At 40.1% G+C, this 23,860-nt stretch overlaps 3 protein-coding genes across 4 annotated transcripts in view; 1 reads left to right on the plus strand and 2 right to left on the minus strand.

The window, feature by feature from the left end:
• The window catches only part of nck2b (NCK adaptor protein 2b), a 47,590-nt gene extending 45,788 nt beyond the window's left edge, over window positions 1-1,802 (minus strand). Inside the window, exon 1 of the mRNA XM_053637680.1 lies at window positions 1,522-1,802. The gene's annotated coding sequence lies outside the window, so the exon portion shown is untranslated. The remainder of the gene's footprint in view (window positions 1-1,521) is intronic.
• A 4,022-nt stretch (window positions 1,803-5,824) lies between these two features.
• On the minus strand, window positions 5,825-7,784 carry dph3 (diphthamide biosynthesis 3). Its single transcript, XM_053638117.1, has 3 exons — window positions 7,598-7,784; window positions 6,428-6,502; window positions 5,825-6,104 (listed from the first exon to the last, which is right to left on the minus strand). The coding sequence occupies exons 1-3, from the start codon at window positions 7,703-7,705 to the stop codon at window positions 6,030-6,032; spliced, it is 258 nt and encodes an 85-aa protein (XP_053494092.1). The 5' UTR covers window positions 7,706-7,784; the 3' UTR covers window positions 5,825-6,029.
• A 6,545-nt stretch (window positions 7,785-14,329) lies between these two features.
• Window positions 14,330-23,717, plus strand: fhl2b (four and a half LIM domains 2b). Of its 2 annotated transcripts, XM_053638728.1 has the most exons (6): window positions 14,330-14,646; window positions 15,979-16,151; window positions 19,451-19,625; window positions 20,414-20,583; window positions 21,760-21,946; window positions 22,795-23,717. In XM_053638728.1, exons 1-6 carry the CDS (start codon window positions 14,451-14,453, stop codon window positions 22,944-22,946), a joined length of 1,053 nt encoding a protein of 350 aa, XP_053494703.1. In that variant the 5' UTR covers window positions 14,330-14,450; the 3' UTR covers window positions 22,947-23,717. The 2 variants fall into 2 exon arrangements, with proteins under 2 accessions (XP_053494703.1, XP_053494704.1); XM_053638729.1 differs by lacking the exon at window positions 14,330-14,646 and having other exon boundaries at window positions 15,978-16,151.
• Window positions 23,718-23,860: the final 143 nt, after the last annotated feature.

Genomic DNA, 23,860 nt, shown 5'->3' on the forward strand with positions numbered 1-23,860 from the left:
ATTAATCATTATCCATTTAAAAGAAGGTCTAAAAGGCAGAACTATCTGTTATCCGTATCGGGCCGATATCGCTCGGAACAATCGGTTGAGAAATTTAGTATCGGTGCATCTCTAGTCCTTTTAGTTAGCTTTTACAGTAAGAACTCATTCATGGATGATTAAGAAAAAGATGAATAATAACTGGATAAAAAAAGAAACATTATTTCACAAAGAAATGTGTATAATTATTGATACGGGACAGGAGACGTTTCATTTAGTATTTACGGAAGGAGTCTCCAGTTTCAGAGCTTCGTAACCGACAGTAACCTTTCCACTACAGAAGAGTATTCAGCATGCGCGTCGTGCTTTCCGATGTCTCCAACATAACAAGCAGTGTCATTTCTGTTTCTTATTCATTTCGAGCGAGAAAAAAAAACGAGGCTGTTTACAGATGTTAGAACGCAACTTGTCTTGCGGGCATTCGGCGACGTTTAACATAACTGTAGACGATTACGTGTATGTCTGAGAGATCACGCGATACTGTGGTTCAGGAATAACACTGCTCGAAATGTGCTCTTAGAAGAAAAGAATCTACGTCAGGGTAGTGACGGTCTTCACGTCTCATCACACCACTCCGTCGTTGATTATTATCCAACGAGAGCAGTTTTACTGCTTATTTATCTTAACCTCGCACCTATATTCGGACCCGTCCCTGCTCTTCAATCCACACGAACGTACAGTTTAAGCAAGGATCTCTGTTTTGAAGACTTCTTCATCAAGTAATGCGCACTTGTAGACCATCAAAAGTCCACAAGAAGTCACTTTTCAGCACCTTTAACCTGACTGCTCCTATATTTGGATGCACGTTCACTGTAAATCTGTCAACAAACAAACAAACAAACAAACAAAGAGCTTTGTTAAGAGAAAGCTAAAGGGAAAGCCTAAACATATAACTCCAGTGTGCGACATGTAGAACCCAGTTTATTGTTAGTATTCAGTGGATATGACCAGAGCACAGAGCCTGAGGTAAACACTGGGTAATGTTAGCGAGGAAAACAGATGGGCGTGCGTGCGCGTGCACACACACACACACACACACACACACACACTATTAACGTTGACGCTTAACGCTAAATTTCTGCTGAACAAATACATTATTCATCCTGAACACCGACTGTTTATCTACACAAACAAACAAACAAATAAATAAATAAATAAATAAATAAATAGCACCATCGTGTCCAGCTATTGTAGTGTTGTAGCGTTAGCTACCGCGCGCGCGCGGCTAAACAAAGCCATTCCCTTTGATTTGTCCTGTATATTCATAGAGACTCGGCGAAGCAAATAAACACCGTGTGTCAATCTCGCTCGGGTGAGGTGCAACTTTGTGGATTTGTTTCGTATTTGTGCAGGTGGGCTCCACAAATCGCACTTTAAATCCTTTCCAAACTGTCCCGCCAATGCATCTCTTATTAAACACACATACACGCGCACACGCGCGCGCCAACTTTCCAGCGAGCTGCTAGCTAACGTCAGTCTTACCTTGCGGCTCGCGCTCGAGCGGATCGGACAGCGAATACAGCGGGAGTGGAAGTTCCTGGTCTGCTGCTGCTGCTGCTGCTGCTGCTCCTCAACATGCGAAAGTTTGATTCCGAAAACGTGCTGCGGTGTTTTCAGCAGGCCTCCCCGGGTTTCGTCCTCTATCCTCTATCCTCTGCTTCTACTGCTCCTTCGCCAAGGGTTGCGGCGTGACGTCATCGCCGCCCGGACAGGACCGTCACGTGCGATGTTATGTTCAAGCGTCAAACCACAACATGATACAATTTAAAAAAAAAAAAAAATTTATTTTTTTTAAAGCGCGTTTAAATGAACGTTTTAACATTATATCTACGGCACGTGCTTGACTGTGTGCATACTTGTCTCAATTTTGGAAATAATTTGACTTAAAGCACAGTCTGAAAAGTTTAATGGATGGAAAAGAAGAAGAAGAAGAAGAAAAAAACTGGTTGCAGTGCTCTTTTGCATGGATCCACTCAACACTTAGGTGTGTCTGCTGTAAGACAGATAAATAGATAGACCGATCAACCATAAGATTAAAACCACTGACAGGTGACGTGAATAACATCTCCTTACAGTGGCACCTGTCAAGGGGTGGGATATATGAGGCAGCAAGTGAACAGTCAGTTCTTGAAGTTGATGTGCTGGAAGCAGGTAAAATGGGCGAGTGTAAGGATCGGCTAGACGATTGGGTCTCCAAAACGGCAGGTCTTGTGGAGTGTTCCTGGTATGCACTACCAAAAGTGGTCCAAGGAAGGACAACCAGCGACAGGGTTAGGGGCGTCCAAGGCTCACAGATGTGCGTGGGGAGCGAAGGCTAGCCCGCCTGATCCGATCCCACAGAAGAGCTACTGTAGCACAAATCGAAGGTGCCCCACCTCACAATTTACAGGACTTAAAGGATCTGATCTAATGTCGTGGTGCGAGATACCACAGCACACCTTCAGAGGTCTTGTGGAGTCCACGCCTCGACGAGTCAGAGCTGTTTTGTCGGCACAAGGGGGACCTACACACTATTAGCCAGGTGGTTATAAATGTTCAAGCTGATGGGTGTAGCTAGATGGATAGATACTTTATTGAACCCAAGGGAAACTTTAGGGTGGTGGTGGTTGTTTTGTAGATTTAAAAAAAAAAACAAAAACAAAACAATGCCTCAGTATGAGATTAATGCACAAGTTTCCAACCCTTCGGTACCTCCCATGTCTTTCACATTCGAGCAGAGAAAACACTCAAATGTGCACAACAGAGCGGGAGTCTAGGATCAGAGCTGTGAACCTGTGGTGTGATTTGTGGTGCATGTGTGTATACTCTCACTATATCATATGTCGCACGGCCGTGTGTGTAGAGTAGGGGTGTAACAATCAGATGACCGGGATTAATACACTGATTTAAACGGAGATGGAAACTATTCGAAGTGACAATTGTAAATCTATTATTATTATTGATTTTAATCAATTAGCAAAAAACGACAGACGAGTGGTGTAAAAAAAAAATTATTCATATTTTATTTAGTCAACAGTAGACCTACTCCTGATTCGGAACAAAGTTGGTCACATATTGATTGGAGGCTACTGAAGTGAATTGTAGCAGATTAAGTGGAACCGTAGACATTTTTTTTATAGTTGCCTCATGAATCGAAATCGTGTTGTATCGCAGCAAATTCAGTGGCATCGTCAAATATCAAATAATTGCCGTAAGAATCAAAATTGTATCGTATCATACCTTAACTAATATATAACAACATACAATAATACACACATCAATAATTTTGTTCATATTAAATGCACCACTCTTTTAAAAGTCTATAAGCAACATCATCTGTAATGGTAATATGATGCTTATATAAATTCAGGCAAATCTGTGAAAATCAGATTGTGTGCAGAAAAATCACTGAGCCGTCGCAATAGGTTGTTCAAGTGTAATGACACATGAATATTTTTATTAGCATTAAATGGGCGCACGGTGGCTTAGTGCTTAGTACGTTCGCCTCACGCCTCCAGGGTCGGGGGTTCGATTCCCGCCATGGCCCTGTGTGTGTGTGTGCGCGGAGTTTGCATGTTCTCCCCGTGCTGTGGGGGTTTCCTCCGCCAGTCCAAAGACATGCATGGTAGGCTGATTGGCATGTCCAAAGTGTCCGTAGTTTATGAATGGGTGTGTGAGTGTGTATGTGATTGTGCTCTGCGATGGATTGGCACCCTGTGTGGCACCAGGGTGTACCCCGCCTTGTGCCCCATGCTCCCTGGGATAGGCTCCAGGTTCCCCCGTGACCCTGAAGAGGATAAAGCGGTATAGAAGATGGATGGATGGATGGATGGATAAATAACCTTTTTAAAAAAGAAGGCTCTGGAGAAGAAATCCTGTCCAACCTGTTAACTGATAATTATGACACGCCATATTAATCATTTAGCACCATTAGCATCATTGTTCAGAGCTGAGCCATGGAGATTGAGAGCTTCAATTAGACAGCCAGCTGCGCTAATAATCTTTGGATATGAGTATCCAGCGTATGAATCACTGAACTGTAAACAGAAATCATAAAACAACCTCCTGTTGTGGTATATCACTTACACGCTTTTGGACTGATTATGTTCTGCTTTAACTGTGAGTCACGTTAGAATATTTAGGTCAAAACCTGGTTGTCATCCCCACTGCCCATACTGAAAGGGAACATTTGTTGTTAAACTCTAATCTTAAAATAGACCAACTATTACTGCAAGCTGGACAGGAAAAGTAAGTCTTAAATACCAGATAGATACCAGGCTACCAGCAATTTGCTGACCACACCTACTAAAACCTCACATTATAATCACTGCTAATCCTCCGATGATGTAAGCTGTTCTTCTTACTTAAATGTTATGAGGACTGTGAGCCACTGTTGGGGCACTTAACCCTCAACTAAACAGAGCTCTCATGTAGGGTGTGTCAGTCATCTCCCTAGCACGTGAATCAGTATATCGTGAATATACACACAAATATGTACTCGAGTTCGGGCACTGGTAAGGACCCCATGGCTCACTACACATTGGGACACTGATAACTCGATTTCCGGCGACATGATTATGTACTGGCGTCGTAAAACGTCACCAAAAATGTCAGTTTTATATGCCTTTTTAAAGCTTTTTAAAATTGTTAGGTTAATCACACGTACTTCTGTCATAATATGTCGAGCAGAATTATAGGCCAGCTAGTGGATGTTTTATTTTTTTTGAAATCATTAAACACTTAAAAGTTGTTAGACTCAAACCGTATATAGAAATAAAGTTTAAAATTGTTAACGTAAGTAATCATTTGAGAGCTACATCATCATCATTATCATCATCAATGAGAACAAGCTGACATGTGTAGCCAGAAGCTGGCTGAGAGTTCATCCTCCATCTTTTCAAGCTGAGAGGCTTCAGGAAACATGACGTCATTTCCAGTAAGGGAACATAGCGAGCATCGATGCTCCTTGGTTTTTGTGGTGCATTGTGGGATTTTTTTTTTAGGGTGCAAACGTTCCAGTTCATTGGAAGGATTTTGCAGTTGAGACAGCCCTGAACATGTCTGACTCCCTGATCAGTGCCCTAACTATTGAACTAGGGAGCTGGTGGAGACATACCCTTACTTTCAGGAACCATTTTATCCTGGTCAAGTTCTTGGTAAATCCCGAGCCTATTCCAGGAACAAGGCAGGATGGGACTACTCCATCTCAGGGCACTATGCGCACACATAGATTTACACTTGGGAGCAATTTATTGTAGCCAATCATGGCAAATCCATTCATCTGTCTATCTCTCTCTTCACTCAGATAGTAACCCGAGCTCAGGATTGAACCAGCAACCCTGTCAAGACCCTGTGAGGTGGCAACACTGCCCAATTTATTCAATAATCATGTGGCAATGCATCCATAAAGCAAAACCCCTTTTAATATAAAACTGATTTTAATTTTCACTATATTTAAAATGGATTCTCATATGTATTCCCGATTGTTGCCAAACTCTTCTCTCGGTAGGTCATGAACAAAGACCTACAGTGTTTGGTTTGTTATTTTCACACCATCCTAACAGGTTTGTTTGTCCCTCTCGCTCTCTCTCACACTCACACACACGACATTACCTCACAAACCTGTTTTAATTTGGATCATCCCATTGTTAGTAAACGTTGCCACCAACTTTGCCTCCCCAAACAATAATCAGATTTTTCCTCTTGATCTAGCAGCGCCCCCTGCTGTCAAAACACCATACAGCACGTTTCAAATGCTCCAGAATTTAAGCAACACATTCAATCAGACAAGGAGGCATGAACAATACAGTATTAACAAATATGTTTATATAATTTATAAAACTAATAGTCCATGTGCAAAATGCTGCTGTTGCAAGTGTCTTGAGTCCATGAGAAGAGAAGGATATTTCCTTCAACAATGGCTCTACAATTCTATATCATCTAAGGGTTTCAGGTCCAACGTTCATTACACAGGAACAACCTTTAGGCCTAGATTTAGATCTGATGAGCCGTCATCTCTGGGCCACCTCCAGTTTTGTTTCCGACGCAGGCAGTGCATCAATGACTTCCCCACACATAAACTGCTCCTGAAAAATAAACAACGCTTCTAAACATGTACAAATTTTCCCTCATTTAACCCATGTGTTGGTGATGATGCGTATACTAATCCTAGGGGACACCATAGAAAATGCTGACTTTGAGACTTGGGTTACTTTCAAGGAAGTTATTACATACTATAAAGTAATGATGTTCTCTAAAGAGGGAGTATACAAAAATAAAATAAAATGTTTAAAAAAAAAAAAGAAACACTAAGAAAACAAACAGAGGAAGTGTACTAACTAGGGCATATGGGGTCAGTGTGAGAAACAGCCAGTAACAAGTCTCTGCATGACAGTAATGAACTACTTGCCTTGTCATAAATTACTTTAACAATCAGCGAGCAGCTTGGACACGTGGCCACTTCCTCACCGTTCTCTAAATCCTCCTGTAAAATACAAGCGTTAAAGTTTTGCTTTAGAATTTCTTTAGATACTAGTGACAAAGTGAAGAGTTACAAACAAGTCAATTATTCTTTTAAATACTGCATGGGAGAATACCAATGCACAATATTTTAAATATATAATAAGTGGGTCTATCTATCTATATACACAATATGGACAAAAACTAATGGACACCTGACCATCATACCCATATGTGCTTGTTGAACATGCCATTCCAGATTTAGTCCTGCTTTGCTGTTAAAATAACCTCCACTGTTCTGGGAAGGTTTCCCCCCCGAGATGTTGGAATGTGGCTGAGAGGATTTGTGGATTTAGCATTAAGAGCATTAGTGAACTTGGGCACTGATTTCGGGCGAGGAGGTCTGGCACCTAGTCCATCAAATACAAAGGTGCTCAGTGGGGTTGAGGTCAGGGCTCTGTGCACAACACTCAAGTTTTTGCACTCCAACCTTGACATACCATGTTTTCATGGACCTTGCTTTGTGCTCAGGGGCACTGTCATGCTGGGAAATGTTTGGGCCCCTTAGTTCCAGTGAACAGAAGTCTTAATGTTATGGCATACAAAGACATCCTTTGTGGCAACGGCTCGGGGAAGAAGAACCATATATGAGCGTGTGATAGTAAGGTGTCCTCAAACTGAGGGACGTGGTGATGTGGAGGTGATGTGGAGGTGATGTACCACCCCCCCCCTTTAAAAACAAAAAAAACCCAAAAAACATTTGAGCCCCTGCTGAACTCTAGACGTCCCTGATCAAACTTTTTTTTTTTTATCTATCTATCTATCTATCTATCTGCTTGCTTATTGATTGCTTTTATTGACTGTGACCCACTGGTTCTGTTACTGTTGTTTTCATCATTAATTTGAGTTAGTTTAAGTTCTTGCTCTGTAATTGGCTGTCTTATTTGTTCTTATCCTAACAGAAGTCAAACGTTTGCTTTAATAAACACATAATGATAAACTTAAGCTGTACCTTTGGCAATAAAATGGTTTAAAGGACAGCATCTGGTCCTTTAAATAAGTAATGCAGCCAGGTTGTGTCTACTTTTCAGCATTAGTGTATATATTTAGCGTTACTGACCTTCGTGATAGCAAATCTGTCTCCACAGGGACACGGAAAGTAATACGTTTCTGTTTCTTCGTCATATTCGAAGTCCTCGATTTCGACCTCGTCGTGAAAAACCGACATTTTAAAGCCCAGCTCTTACTACTTGCTGTAATATCAAAAGAGTTAAGTCTCACGCATATTCTGCCCTAAAAGTCGCAGAAATATGACGTAGGCGAGCATTTTTAGCCAAATGCTAGGAGGTGTTTGACCACTAGAGGCCAGTGTTCCGACTAATTTTCAACTCTAAGACGCTAAATGGACAACATGGGCACAGGGGTTTCTGAAAGTGGGTTCTGTGAACGCCAATAGTGTGTGTGTGTGTGTGTGTGTGTGTGTGTGTGTGTGTTACAGTGGTGGAAATCACACCACTGTATTTATTATAATATTTCAGAGTCCCAGCACCAATGTCAACTCAGAGTTCATACATTGAAAGCTCTGTGGTTCTAAAATAATACTTGACTAATTTCAGTACCGTTCATTAAATAAGTCAGTACTGTGTCAGTGGAATGTATTTTGTAGTTAAAGAGGTACCTGGCTGTAAAATGTTTGAGAACACCTGTTATAAACTTCAAAAATATATACAGTACAGCACCCTCCACTAATATTGGCACCCTTGGTAAATAAGAGCAAAGAAGGCTGTGAAAAAGTATGTTTATTGTTTAACCTTTTGACCTTTTGTTTAAAAATAATATCACAAAAATACTCAGCTCTCATGGATATCAAACAATTGCAAACACAACACAGGTTTATCAAAAAAATATCTTTGTTAAATATGTGTGCAACAATAATTGGCACACTTTGAATTGAAAAATATATTTGAAGTATATTCCCATTGATATTGTAATTTTTTTAGTACACCTGGGTGAATAGGAAAAGGATATTGTTCAACCATGACTTCCTGTTTCACAGGGGCATAAATATGAGGTAATACATAGGCCAAATTCCCTTAGTCATTCATAACAATGGGTAAGACCGAGGAATATAGCTGTGGTGTGCGGCAAAAGGTTGTTGAGCTTCACAAAATGGGAAGTATCTATAAGAAAATAGCACAAGGGTTGAAAATACCCGTTTCCACCATCAGGGCAATAATTAATAAGTTCCAGTCAACAGGAAATGTTATGAATCATCCTGGAATTGGACGTGTGTCTATATCGTCTCAACACACTGTGAAGAGGACGGTTCAAGTGGCCGAAAAATCTCCAAGTATCACAACTGGAGAATTGCAGAAGTTAGTTGCGTCTTGGGGTCAGAAAGTCTCCAAAACTACAATCTGAAGTCACCTACATCACCACAAGTTGTTTGGAAGGGTTTCAAGAAAACAAGCCTTTACTCTCATCCAAAAACAAACTCGAGCGTGTTCAGTTTGCCAGACACTACTGGAACTTCAAATGGGATCGGGTTCTATGGTCAGATGAAACCAAACTATAGTTTTTTCGGCAATAAACACCAGAGGTAGTTTTGGTGCACACAGAGAGGTAGTCGTGTGGAAAAGTACCTCATGCCCACCGTTAAATATGATGGTGGCTCTTTAATGTTTTGGTGCTGTTTCCTGCGAGAGGACCTGATATTTTGTTAGTATACATGGCATCATGGACTCTATCAAATACCAACAGATATGAAATGAAAACCTGACTGCCTCTGCCAGAAAGCTTCAAATGGGCCGTGGTTGGACTTTCCAGCAGGACAGTGATCCACAACATACATCAAAATCAACACAAAAAGGGTTTACTGACCACAAAATCAAGGTCCTGCCATGACCATCCCAGTCCCTGACCTGAACCCCATAGAGAACCTGTGGGGTGAACTGAAGAGGAGAGTCCACCAGATTAGACCTTGAAATGTGAAGGGTCTGTAGAGATTCTGTATGGAGGAACGGTCTCAGATCCCTTGCCATGTATTCTCCAACCTCATCAGGCATTATAGGAGAAGACTCAGAGCTGTTATCTTGGCAAAGGGAGGTAGTACAAAGTATTGACTGAAAGGGTGGCAATAATTGTTGCACATTCAAGAAAACATGCATTTAACTATTCACAATATGTGTAATCCCATCTCAGGCAACAATATATTCTCTTTATACCACGGCGCTGTTGAATTCTCGATTCTGATTGGCTGACAGACGTTCTGAGGTGTGCAAATATTTTTCAGTAAATGCACAGCTAAAGTAGTTCCAGTCAGGTCTGACCACGTTACAGTTCTATATCACTTCGCCAATTAACGGAAACAACAGAAAAGTTGCCTACTGTCCACCGCAGCACACACATTTAACAACAATCAAAAGGACAAAAAAAATTTCAATTTCTCTCATTATAAGTAAGTAATTATTGGTGACGGGCCGTTGAATTATTACAAAAAATAATGTGCACCCGAGGTGCTAACGTGGCCACGAGGCGAAACAGCGGCTTGAGCATTGATACGCAGTTATTGGAACGAGAGAGAATGAGAGAGCAAGAAAAAAGAAAGAGAGAGAGAGCATGAGACAGCATGTGTGATTGCTGTAATATGACAGAAAAGCCAGTGAACAAGTATCTTTATTTATTTATTTATTTATTGTATTTTCTGCAGTAATAAAAAACTTAAATCCCTGTGAACAAGTAGGCTTATCGATATTTATTTATTTAATTTATTTATTCTATTTTTATATTATCAGCAGGAAACAGAAAAAAACAAAACAAAAAACCATGAACTCTCTCTCTCTCTCTCTCTCTCTCTCTCTCCCTCTCTCCAACTCCATATGGCTGAAGCCTCCGTTACTTGCTCTGAAGTGGCGGTATGGAATTAGCAACGGAGGCTTGAGATGGGATGCGTGATATATTAGTTCCACACGTGAGCATTTTAAGAACAAAAACCCGACAAATGTCTTTAAATAAAACATCTGAACGACGTCTTGAGGTGTGGTAACTGTGGTATGAGCGGTGTAATTGACTCCGGTCTGTTGAATCACTAGAAAATAACGCACACCCGAGGTGTAGCGGCATTACCACTTTGGGATGTGCAGTATTTTCTAATCGTTCAGTCGCCAGCCGTCAATTATTTCTTACTTTTTAGATATACAGCAGCTGCATTTTGCTCTTAAACAAGTAACTGTCATGAAAATAACAGGTCTGATCAATGTATATGTTCTACTGTATTTTAGAAAGCGATCATTCCTTTATCTTCAGTAACTGTTTTATCCTGGACAGGGTTACAGTGGATCAATTTGATTAATTGACTTCACTGGATTAACCAGTTAACTGACTCATTCAGAGACCTATAGTATTTTGTTTGATTGGAAGAGGCCAGGTGTAATGATTATCTATATTCTATATAAAATTTATCTATATATAACCTAATCTATAATCTGTTTTTAGATAGATAGAGAGATAGATAGATTTTTTTAATGACTTTTATAAACTATATAACGGACAGGTGTGGAACATGAATGATGAAAACTGTTTCTGAACACTATAACTACTTTGAACAAGAGAACTAGGCTGTAATAGCGTGGACTATTTTTACATGTAAAACATCTTGCATTCCATTCGTCTTGCATTATAGAAACATCCGCATAAGAATGATGTAAATTGGGAGGAAGGGCGCGTCTCGTTATCCATGACGGTGTTAAATCTCCGGCTCTCGGACCCTCACTGTACAGAGCAGACGCAGAGAGAGGTGAGAGTGCAGAGGGAAAGCAGGACCTCGCGCTTGCAGGACAGTACTAGCCAAATTTGGCAGGTTGCTAAGGTTTGTCCAAAAAGTCGCTAGATTTATCACTATGGACTTATTTTGCAAAAAAAAAAAAAAAGTTGCTAAAGGGGTCTGAAAAGTGGCTAAGTTGGTAACACTGGTCTACACTGACAGCTAGATAAAAGGCAGACTAAGCTCCGCCTCTCCTCAGCAAAAAGAAAACGCAGAAGGAGAGGGAATGCGGGGTTTTTCATTTATGCACATTCGATTTGAAAAGCAATAAAATACACCGAGTACACAAATGATATTCGGTGTTTTTTCTTGAAAACAATTTGCGCCCCCCTTCCGATCTGTCAACCCCCCCCCCACCACTCCCATGGACCATTTGTCACGAGTCGAGGTTGAGCCAGAAGCAGGTGCAGATAATAACATTTATTGAAACAAACGTACTAGGAAACAAAGACACAAACACAACTTGGAAAACTACTGTGGCATGAAACAAAAACACCGAGACATAAACAACGAGCGTCTAAGACAACGAAAGACCAGCACATAGTGCAGACCAGGACTATATATACACATGAGTGCTCATTAACCAAAACGTGAATCAGGTGCAGGTGGTCATGTGACAACTAGAGCAGTGCAGTGGCTGATGGGAAGTGGAGTCCAGAGTTTCTTCATACGTGACACCATTCGGACACAAACCTATAGCTAATTCGATTTCCTTATTTGTATTTGTCTGTTTGTATAATCTGTACATGCTTGTTAAATATGTAATCCCATCAAAAGCTAAGTCCATGAGCTACTTCTACGTAATAGTCTCTTCGACGTTTTCTCGGGTGTGGAGTACTAAAATCTCCCGTTTCCCACTGTGTATCTCGTGAACGTCAGACAGGTAGATTAAATTCTGCCTTAATGTGTGCCATAAGAGTAAAACACAAGAATAAAATAAATAGCAGGGGAACAAAATTAGCATTTTCCTTTATGCTTTTAAAATCTGGAAATATTTAATACTTAAAATATTTAATATTGTCCTGGCTATTCTCAGGTTTAAACACATTTAAGTTTTGCATTTAAGAACGCTGTTTAATAATTGCTGTTTTTATTTCACCTTCTGTAACTAACACTGCATATTTTATTCATGTCTCAGATCTTTAGTCGATAGATATTTTTTTTCAGTATATTGGATTATAATTATATTTGAACTATTACACACTATATGAGCATGTGCTTGCGTGTTGCCAGAGTTGTTAAAACAAATTCCTGCGATGCTTGCCATGTATAATTTGTGTGATTCTGATTTTGATTCTGGTCGGGGATCTTAAATCTCATCCGCAAAGGGCCGGTGTGACTGCAGGCTTTTGTTCCAAACAAACAGGAATCACACATCATTAGTTGTTCTTGGTCTTCAAATAACTTTGACATGTGTCTCCAGTTTGGCTGTGATGAAAACCTGTAGCCACATCAACAAGATAAGATTGTAGTTCCCAACCGGTGAAGGATATTTATCCAGAATAGGGGTCTTTGAGCAGTCCCCTTTTACATTAAACATTCCTATTGCATAGGGAGACCTTGTCAGTGGGATTCAGAGACATTCCTATGCGTTAGGACTGAGAGAATGACGCACGCAGAAAAGGGTAACCTAGTTATACAGAATTACAGACAAGCCGTGGTTCTTTGAAGGTAAACAGTCAGTAATTGTGTGGCCGGGTCAGTGTTCGGCCGCTGGGGTGGGGTGGGGTTGGGGGGGATCACCGCTGACCTTTTCTGCACCTCATCTGCTGCAACGCTAAACGAAGAGCTTTAGCTGCCTCATGTAGACAGCTGCTGAGCTTATCTGAGGTCTTATCTCTGGGCAGAAAGCCTGGCACTGTGCCAGCATAGCCTTATGATTTGTAAGCTTTTGCATGAGAAAAGGTACGAATTGGTACGAAAATGTTTGTAGGAGAGCAACTTGGTCTGGCTAAGAGTGAACAGAAGCTGCTCTGAAGGGGAGTCGCCATAGGAACTGAACGGCTGAGATAATTTAATAAAGACTAAAACTTCATTTGTTTAAGTTAATTAAACCCGTTTTTCCACCCCTTTAAGGTAAGTGTGATGCCTTTTTTTAAAGACATTAGGTTGCATCAGTTGACTCTGCTTTGCTCTTCTCTTCAAGAGACAAAGATTGCTTTTGTGTTGTTGCTTGAACACCTCTCTGACTTCTGATATTGAATACTGAGCGTGTATCTGGAATTCTGTTAGTGGGGTACCTCTTGATTATTTAATGCGAAGCTTGAAGACGTGGATTTGATTGTATGTGTTTTGGTACTGTTCCAGTTATCCATGAAAACGAGTTGCATATTTATATAACAATTATAAATCAGTAATCATTTTTGATGTCCCTGTTGATGTCATGTGTTAATTGACAAGGGATGTGAGCGTTCAAAGCCTTCTCTCTGACAACTACAGGAGAATGTCTGGCTGGTCTGCGTATGATATGTGAGAGAGGACATAGCCTGGGGGAATTTGGTGATGGAGGCTTCCCAGATTAGCCTCTGATCCTTCCAGTAGACTATGAGGTACAATGTTGAAGCCACATTGCTGATTGAATCCAATATAGCTAAGCTCTGTAACACTAGCTCGAACTCTATGAGGAATACACAGGTTGTATGAAAGTCTTTTTCTGAGCAAATCCACGTGATTGTTATTCGGTGTTTTGTTTTGTGAGGTTGGAATTCTTGTTCATTTCATGCTCTTCCTCTGTGTTCTTCTTCTCTTTACCCATCTCTATTGCAACAAGGGACTTGTCATTATGTTCATGGATTTCATGCCGTTATGCTCATGAAACACTAAGCATCAGTAAACACTCTGATTACTTTGAAAGTCTATTAATTGCCCATAAGATGTAGAGTGCGTAAAGGAGAAAAGGGCTTTTTCCAGTGTTGTTTCCCACACCTCTAATTCCTGAAGTGTGAGCACAATAAACCCATCCTAAGGCTGCAGATAAGGCGCTCTCAATGGAACAATATTCACTCTCATCTGGTGTTAGTTCCCAAATAGTCTATATAGAAAAATACACTAGGACAGTGCATATATATGTGTATTATGCCATAATTTGGTGTAAAGTACTAGATACACGCAGCATGCCAGTACACTTTGTACGTTTCAGAATCTTTTACTTATGTGTGCATGTATTAATAGTTTATTTATAGTTAGTACTAAAGTAAATTTTCCGTCCCTATCACGCCACTGCCCTGTTTGCAGGGGGAGTAATCCAATAAGGAGGAGAGACCGAATCGCCCCTCTGTGTTTTCCTCAGATACTAAAGCCAAAGCAACAGAGGAACTCGGCACGACTCAGCACAGCATCAAACACTGGTACGTGCAACATCCAAAGCCTGAGTTCTCTTCTCTTCTCTTCTCTTCTCTTCTCTTCTCTGAAATGGACTGTGTTGTAATACTATGTAGTTGTATGTATCGATTGACTTAAATTATTGTACTATACATTACATAAGAGATTTTCCCTCTGTAGTAGAAACATTTTTTAAATTTTTTTGCATAACATTTTTAAATTCTGTTTCCAAGGCTGCACAACAATGCCCAATTAGGCCTATTTTCAGAGATGATCATGACATTTAACACGTGTAATTTGACAGAGCTGCAGGTGTATTAAGTGAACCTACCTTGTTGTACCTGGTTCAAGTCAGAGAAATGTTTTCATGTTGCTGTATGTATTGAATATTGAGCACTGATAGCAGTCTGTACTCCTGGCATTACCTGGCATTCTAACGCCAGATGTCTAATACAGATCAGAGAAGTTATTTCGCAGCAACAGTAAGAGCTGATGATTTTTTTCTCAAATCAGCTTGACTCACAACCCATTCAGTCTGTCATCTAATTCACTGTTACAGTGAAAGTTTCATAAATGTTCCTTACAGTTTAGGTTTAACAGTAGACATACTATGTAGGTGAGTAAAAGATCTCGTACGCACACTCTAAATTTAGCTTAATCTCTGACTGGCAAAGTAAAAGGGCAAGATTTTGTGCAGCTGCACTTTCAGCTGGGGATACAGACTTATGCTTGGAGTCATCCCGCTTCATTATTGGCAACGCTTCAAAGCATGAGAACAAAATGTTTTGTCAAAGCTGTCTACGTTTCAGATCAAAGGATAACCATTTTAAATGACAGCCAGTGTTTGGTATATTTTCAGGGATAATACACAGGCAAAGCTTACCTCGAAGAAAAACACACAAGAGCTGATACTAACATACCTACGTGCTTTATGAATATTTGTACCATCTGTCTAATAGGTCTGCAGCAGTGAAGTCTATTGCGTTATCTGGCATCCTGATTCGTGCAATAAATATTCTAAAGAATCCTTGTTGTATCCTTGTGAAGATTATTTTTTTTTTCAACCTGAATCCAGACTCGCCAGTTTTCCAATTTGTAATACTGTACTGGGGTCTTGCTGTGTTTCCTCTAAATGCCAAACATGGTATTAAAAAAAAAAAAATTGTCATTTAATTTTCGTTTACAAACCACCCACTAAAAATATGCTTTGGTCGTTTTGTGTATCTTTGATTGTGCAATGTTTGCTTCAACTTTCAATTTCTCCTCCAGAGACATTTTGGGGGAAAAAAGGATGATAGAGTAAACACTCCATTGTGTGCACATTCATTGCATATATCTATATACTGTATATATTCCAGCTGCTGTTGGACCCACAATGGCAGAACGCTATGATTGTCACTACTGCAAGGAGTCCCTGTTTGGGACGAAGTATATTCTGCGAGAAGAGAACCCCTACTGTGTGAAGTGCTACAACAGCCTTTACTCCAACACCTGCGAGGAGTGCAAGAAACCCATTGGCAGCGACAGCAGGGTAAGTTCATCAGCTCAAGTTTCATCAGATTTCATCTTGACCCGTATGTCCTCTTCGGGACCCAGTTAAAATTTTCACAAATAGTGGAACGATAGTAAAAAAAAAAAAAAAAAGGTTGTTTACAAGAAAATGATTGATACCTTTCGAAAGAACAGGAAAACATTACTGTATAAAATACAATAATTCACATTTAACACAGAGAGATGTTTTAGTTCACAACCTGGTTACGCTGCCTGTAGATGAATAGATCTTCAAAACAAGATAATGAGCCAGTGACCCAAACTTATATCAAGACAGCAAGATCCTCCAGAAGTACCTCCGACTTTGTTAAACATTATAGGAAGTTTTGTTTTCCTCTCCAGGGACGGTCGCACCAGATATTAATTGTAAAGGTACATTTAGTAATATTTTTTTTCAAAAAGAAATAGTGAATTAATGCAGCATTTAATTATAAATCAGGTTTCGTTTATTATCTTAAAGGTTGGCAACAATGACGTGGTTGACTGTGTACTACTACATATATCGTGTTCTGGGTAATTTGACACAATTAGTGTAAGATAAGATAAAAGTATTACACCTGACTGGTCATTGTAAATATGAAAAAATAAATAAACAGTATCTAGACTAAGATTCATGACTTATCAGGCTTAGTCCAATATGAGGTAGTATCACTAACCTATGAATAGATCACTAAGCTTGGGCGTTTGCACAATATATTTAACATCTAGCTTGGCTGAACCATGCATGGGATTAATAATTACTACTAATAATTAATAATTAATTACTACAGAGTCTAGAATGGAGAGAAAATAAGCCTCTCCTGTTAAAGACAACCGGAAATCGAAACGTTATGAGTCTGTGTTACATTGTGCATGATTCGTCTGTATCCGTCAGTTGTGCAAATGTATTGCTTTTTGCCTGGGTCTAATGTTCTTCAGATCGTTACCTTCTCAATCACGATGATGTGTCGCAGATGTGCCAGTGATACGGGCTGAAAAACATCTAGGAATTGGTTCACTCTTTTTGGCATGGCTGGCATGACTGCCACTGCTAGTTTGCATGAATCTACATTCTGGCCTAGAAAGAAATCAGCCTCAGCTTCTTCATATCATTCTACGTAGTTTTCGTATGCCTATTGGTGATGCAGTTGCACATTTTGTTAACGGCAAAGAATCTTATACGGATGCCAGGAATGAAACCTTAGTAAAATCCCCAGTGTTGAATTAACACCCAGAGTGTTTATTTGTGTCCAGTGGACTTATATAAACACTGTAGGGTGTAAATTCAACACCGTGTGTGTAGTTCTGTTATCCCATTTATATCAACTGCCCCTGGTATGCCTTTCATACCCTTTCATTTTACACCAAGGAACAAAATGAATATTTTGCAGTTGTCCTACGGTATTACGTGTTATCACAGAGTGGGCTAAAAATTACTGTCGCTATTTTAGGGCGGTTCATTGCTTTGTTAGTTTAAGTGACGCTTTTTAACTGAGCCCTTGGATACCTAGGGAACTAGGGATATTGCATCTTATGTAGCTACAGTTGAAGTCGTGAGTTTACATACGCCTTGCAGAATCTGCAAAATGTCCATCATTAAATTAATTAATTAATTAATTAATAATAACACACTGTATTTACTGTCAAGGGGAAGATTGCACAGATTTCTGATTCAGTGTTAAGCCCTTCTCCGCATATCATTTACTTGGCCACTCTGAAGTTTTCCTGATTTGTAAAGAGATGTGAAGGGGGCTGGTTGAAAATAGAATTGCAACACTGTGCGGATCCAATCCAGACAAAATATTCCCTTTGGTTTTTATTAGCACTCATTTCTGTTCTGTAGATATGTAGGCTACGCATGGCTCCTCATTGGTATTTCAAGGACAAAACTCCGTAAAAACCTCTATGAAGTGGGACGTGGAATTTAGCATACAGCAAAAGCATTACCATCGTTAAGATTTGCATAGTAAATAAGCAAATAGCTTACTGTAGTCTATGAGAGTTTATTTTGTCTTTTCTCCTCAGGCTCCTGGCATTAGGGTCACATTCCAGGCTAATTAACCTGCAGAGTAGTCATTTTTGTTTGACCAGTGTCCTTGGCTTCTTTAGCCACCTCATCCCTCCTCTTACAGCAACCAAAATTCTTCAACTCACAGTCAGTGTGATTTAATAATGATTTAATATGTACGAGCACACCCTTGGGCTCTTTAAGGCCATATTGGCGGATAATTAAGTATGTCAGGTCACAAGGCTGTGCACATGCTGTATGTGCTCACAGGATAAGACTAAGTCTCACCAAAACACCCTGATTTATCACAAGCCCCATCACACACCGCTTAATGACCTGCCATGATGCTGAAGATTAAAGAAAATCGGTTTATGCTTCGTCTTTTATGTGGTGAGAGCTACAAATACGGGCCATTTAAAAATATATATATTTAAAAGAACTAATAAATACAACACGAAAATTGAATTTTGTGCGCTTGGGACCTGAACATGAAAAGGACGATCTCAATTCACATAATCATTGTATTCCAGTCATTTTTGTCACCTAAGGCACGTAATGGAGTTAAGAGCTTTATTAAAGAGAGGCAGGCAGGCAAATCCAAATCGTGAATCAAAAGCGTGGTCCAAAACAGGCAAAAGGTCAGGCGATTGGCCAACGGGCTTAAACTATGCGAAATGAGAAACGAGATCAAAAAACTATGAAATAAAAACGAGGAACAAGGTACAAAGGCTTGGTATGCGGAAATCTCACGCAATACTTCGCGACGAACAGAGAGACACGAGGGGTTTAAATACTAAACATGATCAGAAGTGAAACACAAAACAGTTGAAACTAATGACACAGGACAAGACAGGACAGCAATCACAACATAACTCACATGTCATAAGTAAACAAAGTCAGTGTCACTGAAACCCGGACGCGCGTTCTCGCACTTCGGAGCGCGCTGCGTGCTCCAGCGCTTAACGTGAGCGGAAATCGTGACGATTTGGACCTAAAAGTGACGAAAAATCTCCTCCTAATGTTATATTTGCAGTCACACCGACCCACATAAACCATGTAAAAGGGTTTGGGTACCTACAGTTCCGTACAACATATACCGTATAGCTAATCGTTGAGATATATATTAAATTTACACTGTATCATTGCAGCAGAGGTAGCAAGGGTCATGGGACATCCATTGCTAAGTAGTAAGAGAACATGAGAGTTAAGGCATTTACTTTCCATCTTTAGCACTCATCTAAATCTTAATGAGTGTTCATAGCATTTACAGCCTGCTTGGTGTTGTCCCACAGGATCTTTCCTATAAGGACCGCCACTGGCACAGTGACTGCTTCCAATGCTTCAAGTGTAGACGCTCCATAGCAGACAAGCCGTTCTCAACCAAGGATGAGCAGCTGCTCTGCACGGAGTGCTACGCCAACGAGTATTCGTCCAAGTGCCACAAGTGCAAGAAGACCATCATGCCTGGTGAGATCAAAAAACGCATGAGCTTTTATCATGCTCAGTTGAATGTCACATACCGTATGTACGTCCAGAAAACAAAGTAATTGTGTCTATACAAAGATTCTGATTGCTCAGAAGTGTTCATTAAGCAAAGAATAAAACACGACAAGCATGCTGTTATAGGAAGATAATCACCGATAGGGTGCTGTGATATGAAGCTGACATTTTAGTTATTTTATTAATAATACATTTTATGATGTTTCATTCCTCGTATACCACAGCGATCCGTCAGTTAAAGAACGACAGATCAGACGTTTTATCGGTTTATAGTTAGATTTAAGTTCGTTCCTGTTATCACAACTTTATAGACGCTATAGACAGTGCTCTCCTCCCGTCATCATCCCTTCTCTGACCTTCTCTGTCAGAAAATGTTACAACATGTGCTGACTCCCACTGGAGACTTGTTTCATAGACATTCCACCCGTTTAAACCATCGACGTAACATTGCACAATGTGATATTCTTTCACAAATAAAACGCGTTAAAGAGTTGACAAATTGCTGTAACGTAAGAAGAATCAAACACTTATAGGAAAACGATCGGATTCAGGGTAGTAACACGTCACAGTACTCTGTTGTTAATTATTTTCCTATAACACCATGTCCTGTTGTGTTTTATTCCTTAATTGCAGTATTTAAGTAATCGAGGGAGAGGGCTAACACTGTTATTAGTTATATTCAGTGTTTGGTTTGGGTGTTTCACTGACAGAAGCGTTAATGCGTGCATAGTGAGTAAGTAAACCCACTTCCTCAGGTTCGAGGAAAATGGAGCACAAGGGCAGTAGCTGGCACGAGACATGCTTCACCTGTCAGCGTTGTCAGCAGCTCATCGGCACCAAGAGCTTCATCCCGAAAGATGACAGCAACTACTGTGTGCCCTGCTACGAGAAGCAGTTTGCCTTCCAGTGTGTGCAGTGCAAGAAGGTGACACTGATAACGACATGAGCTTTCAAGCCAAACGTTTTTTTTCACAGTTTACGACATAGTAATATTAACATATAAAGGCACGCGACCGAAAACGAGACTTTGTTTTTGTTTGACACATCGGCTTTTGCAAACGAAACGAAAGATATAGATTTGAAAACAGGATTTGACCAGATGAAGAAATAAACATTCCCATTAACCGAATGGAAAGTCAAAAATCAAGTGTTTCACATGATCCACAGTGCGTCTTTTCGTATCTCGTGTTTTAAGGATATTGCAAAAAAAATAAATAAATAAATTCCATAACATTTATGCAAAGTCAAGTTACCTTTACAGATAATATATATTTCCACAAAAAAAACTGCAGCATGTTATGTAACTGCTTATCATTCCTGGAGCCTACAGTTCAGCTCATAAGTTATACGTACGCATTAAGAGGGATCATAAAATAGTGCTACACTATTTCACATAACAGATGTTTACATATAGTCCACAAGACACAATAATAACTGAACTTACACAATTGAACCCATTCAAAAGTTTACACACGTTGATTCTTAATACCGTGTGTTGTTAACTGGATGATCAAGGACTGTTTTTACGTTCCGTGATAGTTGTTCGTGAGTCCCTTGTTTGTCCCGAGCAGTTAAACTGCCCACTTTCCTTGGTTTTCTGACATATTTGACCCCTTTCCAACAACGACCATATGATACCGAGGTCCATCTTTTCACTCAGAGACTCATACACAACTACTATATTACAAAAGGTGCAAACATTCCCTGACGCTCAAGAAGGCAATACAATATGTTAAGAGCCAGGGGGTGTAAACTTTTAAACAGGATGATCTTCTGAAAGTCAGTACTAAATGAAAAATATAAGAACTGGTTCATTTGTGTCAATCCAGTTGTTATTGTGTCTTGTTGACTACCGTATATGTAAACATGCGTTATTTGAAATAGCTAATTCAGGGCAGTACTAAATAAAATAAAAAATAAATAAATAAAAAATGCAATGTTTATGATCCCTCTTATTTAAAAAAGGGGTAAGGGGTATGTAAACTTATGAGCTCAACTGTACACACAAAAAACACCCCCCATCCAAAATGTCAACATCACATATCGAACTAATTAAATATATTCTGCGTTATTTAAACTCCACTTATTTTGTTCCCCTTAGCCAATCACCACTGGCGGTGTGACCTACCACGAGCAGCCGTGGCATAAAGATTGCTTCCTGTGCACGGGCTGCAAGGAGCAGTTGGCTGGACAGCGCTTTACTTCTCGTGATGGCTTCCCTTACTGTCTTGCCTGTTTCTGCAACCTTTATGCTAAGAAGTGTGCCGCCTGTACCAGCCCTATCAGTGGTATATATATGTTTTTAATGATGTTCCCTGGAAACACTGAAAAACCCAGCACATATTCTGGCAAACTATCTATCTAATGTGACTGAATAAGCTAGGGAACTATCATTCAAAACCATAAACAAAGGACTGTTGTTTAAATTTGACCATATATTGTTTAGATTTAGTTTTAGGTCTGTTATATGATCAGCCTCTACTATGAAGCTGAGATGCGGTGCTGCTGCCAGTCAAACTGGGGTCCGTGATTATTATAACGCCTGTATGTTTTACAGCAGGATTGTCTCTGAATAACAACGGCATGACAAAAGCATACACAATGAATGTACAAGTTAATATTTTCCAAATGTATTAAATTATTATTTTCTCGGAGACCCCGCAGAGATGCTACCCTGTGCACGGTGCGTGCTCTGTGAGGGGTACGGGGCAGGCGCTCTGTGTATAAAAGCATATTTTTTGTACAGATATATGGTAGAAATATAGTTGGCATGGCTTAAGTCAGGCTACTGCAACCAATCCTGGCTCCCTTCAAGCAAAGGCCCACCTCGTATAAAAGTAAAAAAATAAATAAAAATCGACGTGCTTTAGAATGCATTATCTATTCAATCCAAATAATGTATTCATATTCAGTTACATCCCTAATTTACATACATAAAACAGTCGATTACGTTTTTTTATTTATTTATTTTTGCCAGTTTTAGTATATAATATTTATAAGTTCACTGATTTTACCAGTATGAACACACTACTAGCGTTACAAGTATGTGACGTGTGCCATTCGAGGTAATAAATATCCTTCATTTTTAATGCAGTTTATGTCAATATGGATGTAATTCTATCCTGCAAAACTACAGGTCTGGGTGGCAGCAAGTATATCTCCTTCGAGGAGCGCCAGTGGCATCATGACTGCTTCAACTGCACAAAGTGCGCTGTGTCCTTGGTGAATCGTGGCTTCCTGACCGTGAGGGACAACATCCTGTGTCCTGACTGTGGCAAAGACATCTGAGCACTGGAGCACCTGAGTGGAAAAGTAGCTGACGGCGTGAGATAATAAGTAGCTGATGTTGTTAAATGACTGTTTTAATTTTAAGATTTTGTCACACTTTTCACTGACATATCTAATCTGTTTGAGTGATTCATATATATATATATATATATATATATATATATATATTATTTTAAACTAGATAACTATGTCATTATATCGTTACGAATATATAAGTAGGAAACTTCCCCTTATGAGGCTGGATAGCCAAACCACAGTAGTACCTGCACTGTGAAAGGCTTTATGTTGACTCTAAAGACTATTTTGATTTAAGATATTGCTAAGGACATAACACTGAAATGGACTAATAGCATGATTCTGCAGCTGTTTATCTACAAAATTAAGAGCTACGGCTGTTAATAAAATAGACGAAAAATGCACTGAAGTGTCGTGTGTTAAAGACGTCTTTCTTATCATAAGTGTTATGGAGTCACAGAGAAGGTAGGGCACTTTAGGTGAAGCTCTGTGTCGATGGTTAGCACGTTCGCCTCACACCGCCAGGGTCGGGGGTTCGATTCCCACCGTGGCCCTGTGTGTGCGGAGTTTGCATGTTCTCCCCGTGCTGCGGGGGTTTCCTCCGGGTACTCCGGTTTCCTCCCCCAGTCCAAAGACATGCATGGTAGGCTGATTGGCGAGTCCAAAGTGTCCGTAGTGTATGAATGTGTGTGTGATTGTGTGCCCTGCGATGGATTGGCACCCTGTCCAGGGTGTACCCCGCCTTGTGCCCCATGCTCCCTGGGATACGCTCCAGGTTCCCCGTGACCCTGAAAAGGATAAAGCGGTATAGAAGATGGATGGATGGATGGTTACTATCCAATTGTAGAAAACTACACCTTACAGACATGATTGCACTAATGACCAATGACACAACTTAC

The sequence above is a fragment of the Ictalurus furcatus genome, chromosome 12, assembly GCF_023375685.1.
Source record: "Ictalurus furcatus strain D&B chromosome 12, Billie_1.0, whole genome shotgun sequence".
Taxonomy (NCBI): Eukaryota; Metazoa; Chordata; class Actinopteri; order Siluriformes; family Ictaluridae; genus Ictalurus; species Ictalurus furcatus.

What these genes read in the sequence shown, in the direction of transcription:
- dph3 (XM_053638117.1), bottom strand. Translation starts at nt 7,705, where the DNA reads ATGTCGGTTTTTCACGACGAGGTCGAAATCGAGGACTTCGAATATGAC. An exon ending in ACAGATTTGCTATCACGAAG is followed by an intron (nt 6,503 to 7,597) that starts GTCAGTAACGCT and finishes TGTATTTTACAG; the next exon opens with GAGGATTTAGAGAACGGTGA. An exon ending in TTAAAGTAATTTATGACAAG is followed by an intron (nt 6,105 to 6,427) that starts GCAAGTAGTTCA and finishes TTTATTTTTCAG; the next exon opens with GAGCAGTTTATGTGTGGGGA.
- fhl2b (XM_053638728.1), top strand. Translation starts at nt 14,451, where the DNA reads ATGTGTGCATGTATTAATAGTTTATTTATAGTTAGTACTAAAGTAAAT. An exon ending in CAGCACAGCATCAAACACTG is followed by an intron (nt 14,647 to 15,978) that starts GTACGTGCAACA and finishes TATATATTCCAG; the next exon opens with CTGCTGTTGGACCCACAATG. An exon ending in CTGTACCAGCCCTATCAGTG is followed by an intron (nt 21,947 to 22,794) that starts GTATATATATGT and finishes GCAAAACTACAG; the next exon opens with GTCTGGGTGGCAGCAAGTAT.